This window comes from Ictalurus furcatus, chromosome 1 (assembly GCF_023375685.1).
Source record: "Ictalurus furcatus strain D&B chromosome 1, Billie_1.0, whole genome shotgun sequence".
In the NCBI taxonomy this organism is placed as follows: domain Eukaryota; kingdom Metazoa; phylum Chordata; class Actinopteri; order Siluriformes; family Ictaluridae; genus Ictalurus; species Ictalurus furcatus.
Window position 1 is genome coordinate 3,797,056 of NC_071255.1, and position 10,730 is coordinate 3,807,785.

At 40.9% G+C, this 10,730-nt stretch overlaps 1 protein-coding gene across 1 annotated transcript; it reads left to right on the forward strand.

Annotated features, from left to right (window-relative positions):
* The first annotated feature begins 842 nt into the window (after positions 1 to 842).
* si:ch211-183d21.1 (uncharacterized) lies at positions 843 to 10,659 on the forward strand. The gene is made up of 13 exons (XM_053620317.1): positions 843 to 971; positions 2,975 to 3,834; positions 3,931 to 4,111; positions 4,194 to 4,333; positions 4,538 to 4,785; positions 4,871 to 5,173; positions 5,465 to 5,708; positions 6,011 to 6,182; positions 6,272 to 6,420; positions 6,522 to 6,596; positions 6,808 to 6,957; positions 8,709 to 8,802; positions 8,892 to 10,659. The coding sequence occupies exons 2-13, from the start codon at positions 3,021 to 3,023 to the stop codon at positions 8,950 to 8,952; spliced, it is 2,631 nt and encodes an 876-aa protein (XP_053476292.1). The 5' UTR covers positions 843 to 971; positions 2,975 to 3,020; the 3' UTR covers positions 8,953 to 10,659.
* Positions 10,660 to 10,730: the final 71 nt, after the last annotated feature.

The following is a 10,730-nucleotide window of genomic DNA, read 5'->3' on the forward strand; positions in this document are numbered from 1 at the left end:
CATCCTGCACTTCAGCTTCCCCTCAGATTTTCTGTCCAATCAAACACTCTCTATCCATCCATCTTATAGATCTTACTCCTTTTCAGGGTCATGGGGGAACCTGGAGCCTATCCCAGGGAGGGGATATCACAAAGCAGGGTAGCGACACCCTGGGCAGTGTACCAGGAAACTCCCGCAGCATGGGGAGAACATACAAACTCCGCACACACAGGCCCCGGCGGGAGTCGAACCCCCGGACCCTGGAGGTGTGAGGTGAACGTGCTAACCACTAAGCGGTTAGCACGTTCACAAGTAACTTGTGAACTTACTTCACAAGTAACCCTCGTGAAGTAAGGTAAACGTTATTGGCTATTTATTTAAAGAGGGGGAGGAGCTACTCCATATGTCCCACCCTGACTTCCTGTTTCAGTGGAAATTACATCAACACATCGAATTACGCTGTGCGTTTCAAGGCACTTCAGTTCACTGGGACTTTAAAGTTTATTTACAACAGTCTGTATGAAATTATATGAATACAACATTGTCATCCTGGCCTATTAGTTTTAGTTGCACTTCATACTTTAAAATTACTTTAATAAAAAACATTTTAATTCATTATTGGAATAATGAAAAACAGCACACATTTAAATGAGCTATATCAATACGGTTGATCTATATATATATATATATATATATATATATATATATATATATATATATATATATATATATATACACATACATACATATAGACATATTTACAGTATATTACATTGTATTACCTTTCGAGCCTCGAGAATCGATTCGTTCATTCGAGTCACTTAAAGGAGTCATTCAAAAGAACCGAAGCTTTGGCGAATCTCCCATCAACTACAAGGCACTGGGGGAGGAGAATGACATTCTGGATTTTGGGACACGGGAGAGAGAGTAACCCGCGCAAACAACCTCTAAACTTGTCCAAACATCTCTCTGGGATTAACGGAAGTGTTACGGTAAGTCGTTCCAGTTTGAATTCAGTTTTTTACCGAAGTTAAACACTGTGTTTGGTCTAACTCACTGCAGTAGCACTACTAGTTTGTGGGCTTTTGTGTGGGGAAAGATATATCTGAATGTAGCAGTAATTTATATTCCTCATTCTGTTATTTCTTCTTTCTACAACTTTTTAAAGGACCCAGTGTTTTGTTAGAGTTCCTAACAAGGCTTTTCTTCCCCCCTTCGGGAATGTTGGAAAAATAAATAAACAACGCTTGCATCTGAAACAGCGTACTCGCGTACTAAATAGTATGCCAAAATAGTACATTTTCGATTGTTACCATAGTTACCATACGCGTTAGTTGCGCACTAGTTGAACATACTACTGAAGAAGTACTGAAGTATTACTGAAGTACTAAAATACCACTGAAGAAGCACTGAAGTACTACTGAAGAAGTATTAAAGTATTACTGAAAAAGTACTAAAGTATTACTGAAGAAGTACTGAAGAAGTACAAAAGTATTACTGAAGAAGTACTGAAGTACTACCGAAGAAGCACTGAAGAAGTACTAAAGTATTACTGAAGAAGTACTGAAGTACCACTGAAGATGTACTAAAGTACTACTGAAGTATTACTGAAGAAGTACTGAAGTATTACTGATGTACTACTGAAGAAGTACTGAAGTATTACTGAAGTACTACTGAAGAAGTACTGAAGAAGTACTAAAGTACTACTGAAGAAGTTCTAAAGTACTACTGAAGAAATTCTAAAGTATTACTGAAGAAGAACTAAAGTACTACTGACGTACAACTGGAGTACTAAAGTAAAGCTGGAGTACTGAAGAACAACTGAAGTACTACTGAAGTACTACTGAACAACTACGGAGGAAGTACTGAATTGCTACTGAAGAAGTACTGAAGTATGTTCTTTTCAGCATAGTCTGTGTTGATTAGAACTGTGCCTATTTAATAAATATAATCAACTTAAACGTGGCACAGTTTTACAAGTTTTGTATAGTTACATTATGTTCTGTAACCTAGTGACTGAAAAATCTGCTTTTTGTAAGTAATCAATAATATATTTACATGTCCGAGTTCAGTTAGGAAAAATTCCGTTTGCATGAATAAGTCAGTAATCTGGTTTCTTTAAGTAGTGTCCGAATACTCAAATCTGATCGGTCAAAAGCTGTTGATTTAGTGTTCTATTCTTCTGAGCCTCTCTGATAATAGTTCTGGCTTCTATACTAACGATTCCTCCACAGGAAATTACGCAACAGACGCTCCACATAAATACATTTTACAAAGGATGTTGCTATTGAATAAAATGAGTAATAATGGATAATAATTGTCGATATGGTGTGCGTCCGGCTTTGTCACAGTCGGTAGGTTTTCCTCCACAGGAAAGTCTTCAGGACCAGGAGTCTTATCAACGTCAAGAGAGAGAAATATGTAAATACGTAAATATGTATTATCGAAGGGACCATCAGATGGACACTTTCCTCCCAAGATTCAACGTAGCATTATTACTCTGAATGTAAACTATTGTCTCACGATACTTGAAGTAATTAGTAAAACTTTCAGGGGGGGGATTGCTGTTCTAGGAAAATAATCAATGACGTGATGTGTCCCTGTGCAAAAGGGAGATGTTTGTCCATCTTGAAGACTTTTCTGCCTCGGAAAACAGTTACCTCTGACTGGTTAAAGGTGCTGACACTGGAGACTCCTTCCATAAATAAATGTTAAATAAACAAACTTTGCTTTGGATATTATTTCGCTCATCGGCGTCATGGTGTGTCGACTTACCTGCGTGGTCCTGATTCCGAAAAGATCCGTTCACGCAAATTAATAGTAAATGAATTCAATTAATTCATTTCGCCATCAGCAAGATCGCCTCTATAGTGTACAGCATTAAGGTGCGTCACGTTACCGTGACGTGTATAACGTTTAAACAAGTAAGCGTTTGTCTCAAGAAAAGGTCCTGTATGCACGTTAAATCTCATTGGTGTTTCCGCTCTGTCTGCAGGCCATCTCGTCTTCCTGATTCATCTGGATTGCTGTTTTTGGCCACCATGCGCTTGAGTGTGACAGGTGCGCTGTTGCTGTTGAGTTTCTACATGTGTTTATCAGCAGTACATTCGTGTTTGATCATCAGCGAAGTGAACTGCGATAATCCCAGCCTCGACACCAAGGAATTTGTAGAGTTGTTCTCTCTTAGCCTCGGCTCCACCTCTCTGGATGGCTATACCCTCGTTTTCTATAACGGCAACGGCAACGTGGCGTACCGCGTCGTGGACCTGAGCGGACACAGCACGGATGAACGAGGATTCTTCCTCGTTGGCTCGGCTGAGCTCAAGCCATCGCCGGCCATCCAACTTCCACCCAACTCCATCCAGAACGGCCCCGATGCCATCGCCCTGTACGGCCCGTCCTGGGTTCCTGTCGCTGAGAACGGGAACGTCTCTGCTATCGGGCTGCTGGATGCCATAGTTTACACGTCTCGCCGGGGAACAGACGAGATGTTGTCACACGTCCTCACACCAGGTTTTTTACCATATTTTGAGGATGATAAATTTTTAGAGGGAGACGAGTCCATCCAGAGGTGTTGGCTTTCTGATAATTACTACAGCTTCCAAAATGGCGTGCCCACCCCTGGACGGCACAATATCTGCCCGCCGTCGAACCCCGGACACCTGTGGATTAACAGGATCCAGTTGAGTGGAGGGACACTGACTGGACCTGTAGAGATCAGCATTGGGACAGAAAGCGGGGCGATGACGGTGGTGGTGTATAACGTGCAGACGGACACAGTGAAGACCAGTGTAGAGTTTCAGGCCAGTGAACCTGGGAATGTCTCTGTAAATTTGAACACAACTGCCTTGTCAGGTAATGTCTAAACGTACCATACTATCACTCAAATGGTGTGCTCTTACTGCCGATTGATCCTTTGGGTAACCCATTATCTGACGTTTAACTTTTCAGATTTAGACGGCTGGGCGTTGGCGGTGTACCAGGGGAAGGTTGAAGATTTCCAAAAAGGCAGCCCACTCAATCAACTTCAGCCACTTGATGCCTTCGTCTGTAGCGGACTTACTAACACACCAAGCGCCCTTCTCACCGAGACTCTCATACCAGGCAGGAAAGCCTTCAAGCTCGACGGCAGGTAATTTTCCCAGCCAGATCAGGAAACAAACCCGTTAAATTAAAAACAGAGTTCTGATTCGTTTCGTGATTGGCTTTCCCAGGTTTTCAGAAGTCGATGCTTATGTCACCCGGTGTGGTACAGCTCACTGGCCAAGAGATCCTGGAGTATTTCAGCATCAGATCCAGAGACCGAGCGAGTCCAGCCACTGCAACTGGTATAACACCTGCCCTTACAGCACTGGTATGGACTCCTCTTACCTTTGCAGTTTGAACCCTAACCTTTCTTACACCAGGTGGCAGGGAAGCTGATCACTGGTGATATATATTTCTTCCAGGGTCTTTATTTTTAGCAGCAAAACATTTCATTTGGAATCCAAATTGGAGGTCTTGTTGCTTGTATGGCTGATGGGTAAAAAAAAAAAAAAAAAATGGTTTCTTATTGCAGCTGTCAACACGACAGATGAACCGTTCGAGCCGTGGTCTGGCATGGATGGCGACTTCCTGATCAGCGAGGTGAACACGGACTCGCCGGGTTCGGCGGAAGACGAGGAGTTTGTGGAACTCTGGCATCCGTCCGGCCGCCGGACTTCACTCAGTGGCATCTGGGTCCTGCTGATCAACGGCAACAACGGGAAAATCTACCGTGAAATCGAACTCGACGGACACTACACGGACGATCACGGCTACTTCCTGGTGAGTTGTTTAAGTTGTGATGTCTTACGTCTTCGTTGTGAGATGACGTCTCTGTGATATTGTCCATTCTTTCTGACTTTTGTAGATTGGCAGCGATAAGCTCAAACCACAGGTTGCCCTACCAGCAAATACCATCCAGAACGGCCCAGACGCCATAGCGATATACCGCTCAACATCTCCGCCCTCCATTGAGAACGTCATTGTTCCCAGAAATGGGCTCCTGGATGGCATGGTGTATCGAGCCCGTACTTCAGACAGAGACTGGGCAAATCTCATCAAAGCTCTGACACCAGGACAGCTCCCCCTGCTAGAAGACGCCACCTCACTCCAAGGAGACGAGAGTCTCAGCCGATGTAGCCTAAACCGACTCGATTTGAACTCCTTCAGGGTAAGGTCACTTCCTGTTTGGGTCTCCATTTTCTGTGCTCCAGTACTGTTTTTAACATAGGCTTGAATACATCATAAGTGGCCACTTCTCCCCAAGGTATTGTGTGGTTTTTTTTTTGTTTTGTTTTGTTTTTTTTTCTTCAAAAAGTAATGTACTTGGACCAAATTCATGTCACTTTCCATGATTGTTTGTATGGTTTTATGTTGTGTGCAGTGTGGTAGTTTTCCTCTTAGCACCCTTAGCCTCATTGCTATATCAAAGCTCACCAACTGATACACTTTGTTCTTTCAGGTCTCCTCTCCCACACCAATGAAAGACAACGATTGCCCCCGTCCTCCTAAAGAGCTAGTCATTAACGAGGTGGGCGGAATCCTAGGAGCCGATATCTATGTAGAACTGATCGGTCCACCTTTGACTCCTTTGCACGAAATGGTTTTAGTGCTGTATGAGCTCAGCACTGCAAGGCATGTCGTTCCGCTAGAAGGAAGTCTGGGAAATGATGGATTCTTCCTCATGAGCAACGAGTCTAGAGCTGGTGAGCGTGTCCATTTGTGTGGACAGAGAGAAGTTTTATTATTTCAAAAAAAATTTATTATTTCGAAAGTCCAGGTTAAAGTTATGATAAATCTTTACTTGGTGGTCATCATGGCAACGTTCCCAGGCAGTTATTTTCAGTCAAACAGGATCAGTGTCTTATTTACTTGAATGAGGAGAGACCTATAAAATACTTATTCATTACTTATGCAAGGCGCTGTACACTCATATTTTATGCAGTGGCATGTCTCTAGTTAAATCTCAAATCTCGGCCCTTCCGCGTGTCTCTCTTTTTACCCGCAGACCAGAAATTGCCTGCCGTGACGTCTCTCGGTGCAGTCTGGTTGTGTTCCGGCCTGCCGACCGTGTGTAGCAGTGAATCGAAAGTTCAGGACCTGTTAGTACTATCTAAAAGTTCAAGTCTGCGTCCTTTTCTCCACGGAGTCAAGTATCAGGTCGTGCACCCAGTGGCCAGGTGTGTGTGTTTTGTCTAATTTGATTTACACTTCTTCTTTTTTTTCTTTTCAACTTGTACTTACAGACCTTGTTTGTGTGTGTCTTTAGTTTTGACTCCGTCTCTCGCTGTGCAATGAACCAATCTGCCGTCTGGACCGCCTCCCATCCAACGCCCCGCCTCCCAAACCTCTGCCCAAGCCCCACCCACTCCGTCCACATGGAACTGTGTCTGCAGGCGGAGACTGATTATCACATTAGTATGTTAAAGTCTTTTTTTTTTTTTGCCTTTTTTTGTCTTTAGAACTAGTGTTTATTATTTAGGAACATACACACCTGATTGTGTCTCCTTCTTTCGTAGCATGCACAGCTGAGGGATTTGCAGAGTTGTTGGAGCGTTCCTGTCAGTGTGGTATCTCTGGTGCCCATCTTGCAGGTAACACACACACAGAGATGAGCAAAAATTAAATTAAATTTGCCCCTAAACGTGTATCATGTATACAGACGTGAGCATGTAGTTTTGAAAAATTTTACTTGTTAACAACACGATTTCTTGAAAAGCTTTCAACAGTTTTATTATTGTTAATGTTGTTATTGTTTTTGTGTGTGTGTGTGTGTGTGTGTGTGTGTGTGTGTGTGTGTATTAGATGTGAATTTAACCTGTATATCTGAGAGCATGTACGCAGAAGGTCCTGTATTTGCACTGTCCAATCACCAGAGGGAGCTTGTGGCCAAGACACTGCAGAAAACACACACACGCTCCTGCAGCGTAGTCCAGAAACGCCTGTACAATCAAGGTACGCACACCAGAGTTATTACAGTTAACAAATAATATGACTACAGGAAAAAAACAATTTGCAAACAGAAATAGAATCGTAGATTTCAGTTTAAACGAAATACAATGCAAATTTATGTTTACTTTTTTTTTTTTTAAACCATTTGAGAAACATTGCCTAATCCTTGTGTTAGTTCAGAAATATTCGGCGTCAATAAACACAACAAATTGAATACTGAATTCTGGATGAAAATTATGAAAAAATGTGTTTTTGGTCAAAACTGGACCTATAACATATTGACACTTCAACTAAGAAACCAAAACGAAAGCCTAAAAATGTTTCAAACTTCACTAGCTAAGTGTGTTTACCTTCTTTCAGTGGAACTGGAATGAGTTCTTTACGTCTGGTTGACATAACATGCAAAAGGGAAACGTATTTCTGGTCAGGAAAAAGTAGAACTATATATATATATATATATATATATATATATATATATATATATATATATATATATAGTAGAAAATGTTAAAATTTCAGCATGTGAAGGGTTCTCCCAGGCAGCCACACAAATATATAAAATATAATAGAAAGTCGACTAAAAACGACATGAAACTGAACATTTTACATGAAAAACAAGGGTGAATCCATTCCAGTTCAGCCATTGGCCAAGGACTTTTCCAGTATTCAGTGTCAAATTTTGCGGATTTTCTCACCATTCGTTAAGACGTGCATGAGAAGAAAAACTCCCGAATTGTTTGAGTCAACTCTCATTCATTACAAAATGGCGGCCGTTTCAAAATCTGGCCCAGACGCACATCATGATGCGACAGCGTGCTCCGTTTTGAAACACTTTTCCCTTAATAACTCTCAAAGTATACGTGCTATGAAGATGAAGCTTGGTATACTGTACCTGTGTGATTATACATGTTGAATCAGACTAATCTTTAATGATTTCAACAATAAATGGCCAAAATAAATAAATAAATATAATTTTCTGGGGGTACCTGTGTTTGACCCCCAAGAGCCCTACTTCTGTCTGCAAATTTTAGGAGAGATTTAGCTTCGCTTCATCTTACAAATAAGTGAAAATTAATTGTGTGTTAATCCCCATTACAAAGAAATAGCAAAAGAAACTATAATTTGTGTACGTTTTTGCTGAAAACATGTACAAGGGAACGTAGATAGGGCCAAATCTTAAAATGGCTGCCATTTCGTAACGAATGAGAGTCGACTCAAAAATTTTGGGTTTTTTTCTTCTCGTACTTATTCTAACAGACAGTGAAAAAAATCAGCAAAATCCATGACTGTTTGTTTGCTTTGACATGGAACAACCCACAAAACCTGACTGAATCTCATTTAAAAGCTCTACAGTAATAACACTAATTCTCAGTTTTCGTGACGCTTCATTGACATAAACTGATTGTAGTTAGTTGCCTATACGTATTAAGAAATTTGTAGCCGGAATCTTACATCTAGCCTTTACCTTCACCTCGGTAACTATAAAGAAATGGTTTTAGACTTTCAATTCAACAAAGAAAAGAAACTCAATGAATAAAAGTGTTGACACAGACAAACCTTTCGATGTTTATTTAACGTGTTACGGAAGGACTCGGAGTCCGATGGCAATGCTTTGTAACTTTGGTAGGTTTTCTACCATGGGAAAACTTGGGCATATATACACATACACACTCCACGTATAGTAAGTAATAAGACATTGTTAGGAGTGCAGCATTATTAGAACGGAGTGATTGACAGTTCGATTACCCAATCAGAGTCGTCGCTGGGGCTGCAGGTGGGGCTGGTGTTAACGGTGGTGCTCCTGTGTGCACTGGGAGGAGCCATCTTCTTCTACCTGTACAAGAAAAAGTAAGCATTCATAAGATTTCAACGGAATAAAGAGTTGTTTGCTTTGAAATGTTATCCAGAATGATTGACGTGTGTGTGTGTTTCCACAGACGGCCGCAAGACTACTATTCGATGGAGCTGAATGAACATGACTCACACGTGGATCTCTAGCGCTTGTGTGTGTGTGCGTGTGTGTGTGTGTGTGTGTGTGTGTGTGTGTGTGTGTGTGAGAGAGAACATTTTAAAGGAAGTCTATTTTTATGTGGTGTGTCATAAAACCGAGTAATTTTCTTATTTTTTTCCTTTTTACTAAGATTACATAACTGTAAGCTATGTGGTTTTTTTGTTTGTTTTTTTTTTATTTTTGTTTGTTTTACCTTTTAATATGTTTTGATGCTCTTTAATGGAATATTCTGTTGAACTTGAGTTGTTCACGATATTAAAGGTGCAGTCGGAAATGTTTTTATAGACCTGTAATATGCCAATCATGTCATACTTACCTTTAAAAAAAACGAAAAAACAACGACGACAACCTCTGATGTTGCATGCAAGGTGTCACAATAGATGGCTGTTTGTTTGTTTGTTTTTTTTATGTCGGGCTCCTGTTTTACTTTTTTCCCCGGCTCGGAAATTAGCCCCAGGCGTTCATACTGTCCATGTAATGCATGTAATGTTTCATAACATTGAACATAACTACAACCTGTTTAAAACGTCCGCTGTTCTTTTAATAAATAAATCGTATTCGTTGCTGCATTATAAGAGGTTTCAACTTCCTGGGTGGTGACAGTAACGCCGCTTCCGGGATCGATCAGCTACCCCCTAAATGTTTTTCGGAAAACCGCTAGTGAAGGGTGTTTGCCTTCAATTTAGAATACTATATAGGGTCATAAAAGGGTCCTCGGTTACTAAAACCTGTGTGTATGAGTTTTCACTGTGTTTGGGGCTTACAAATGCCTACATGTACCATGATTTTAAAAAAATTTTAATGCCAGTATCAGAGTTCTACAATTCGCTTTCATATGCAATGTGGTTTTTAAAAAAAAAAAAAAAACATTTTTAGATTTTTATTATTATTATTATTATTTTTAATCCTGGTCCTCATTAACCAGCTTTCAGTCGCTCACATGTCTAACTCTGCTCTGTAATACATACCACTGTTTGTAATTATTGTTGCTACAAACGGAATCTTGACACTATCTAAAAGGGAATTTCCGAAAATCATGTCAGTCATGTATTACATTTTTTGACGTTTGAATATTTATTTAATCGGATGTTTTAAGGTTAATGACGGGTGGAGAGTCGTTCGAAGGGAGCACCGTTCGCGTGTAAATGTTTGTCCAAGATCAACGTGTACTCTGACTTCATTCTCGCCACTGATTCTTTCTTGTGCATTATTTTCATGCTTCTGTACTTGACCTTAAGAACTGAAAGCTTGTACTTAAACTTTTAAAAGAGTAAAGAATTACTACACGTCTGCCGAGTGTTTAAATGCAGCCCTAACTCCAGCGCCGTGTCCAGCGTTTTCATCATCTACTTGCTTCTGGTCAGTCGGTGGACTCCTGCCACGCAACAAACATACACCAGACCGAATTAAAGTATTCGCTTCAGATCTGGTCCGACGCTGGAACCGATCCGTTTTTACATCCGCTTGGATCTGCACCAAAACATATCTCAATCCGGCCGAGGTTAACACGTTAACCGAGAATATTGTCGCGTCTAGCCCTGAGCTTGTGCGTATGCGGATATTATTTGGAACACGGACTTGGTTCGTAGGCACATCCTGTGTAGTTGTTTACGGAATTGAAAAAGTAAACAAAATTATGATGGGTTTATTTTAAAACCCAGTGGTAGAAAAGTGCGATTTCCGGTTCGAACAGTTCCTCAACCTCAGCTACATCGCTCCAGTTCATGATCGGTCTCAACTAGAGATGTGCTCTGGACTGTTTGGT

Bases quoted from the DNA above. Each gene is read 5' to 3' on its own strand.
- si:ch211-183d21.1 (XM_053620317.1), top strand. From the start codon at position 3,021: ATGCGCTTGAGTGTGACAGGTGCGCTGTTGCTGTTGAGTTTCTACATG. The intron at 3,835-3,930 runs GTAATGTCTAAA...TTAACTTTTCAG, and splicing joins GAACACAACTGCCTTGTCAG to ATTTAGACGGCTGGGCGTTG. The intron at 4,786-4,870 runs GTGAGTTGTTTA...TGACTTTTGTAG, and splicing joins ACGATCACGGCTACTTCCTG to ATTGGCAGCGATAAGCTCAA.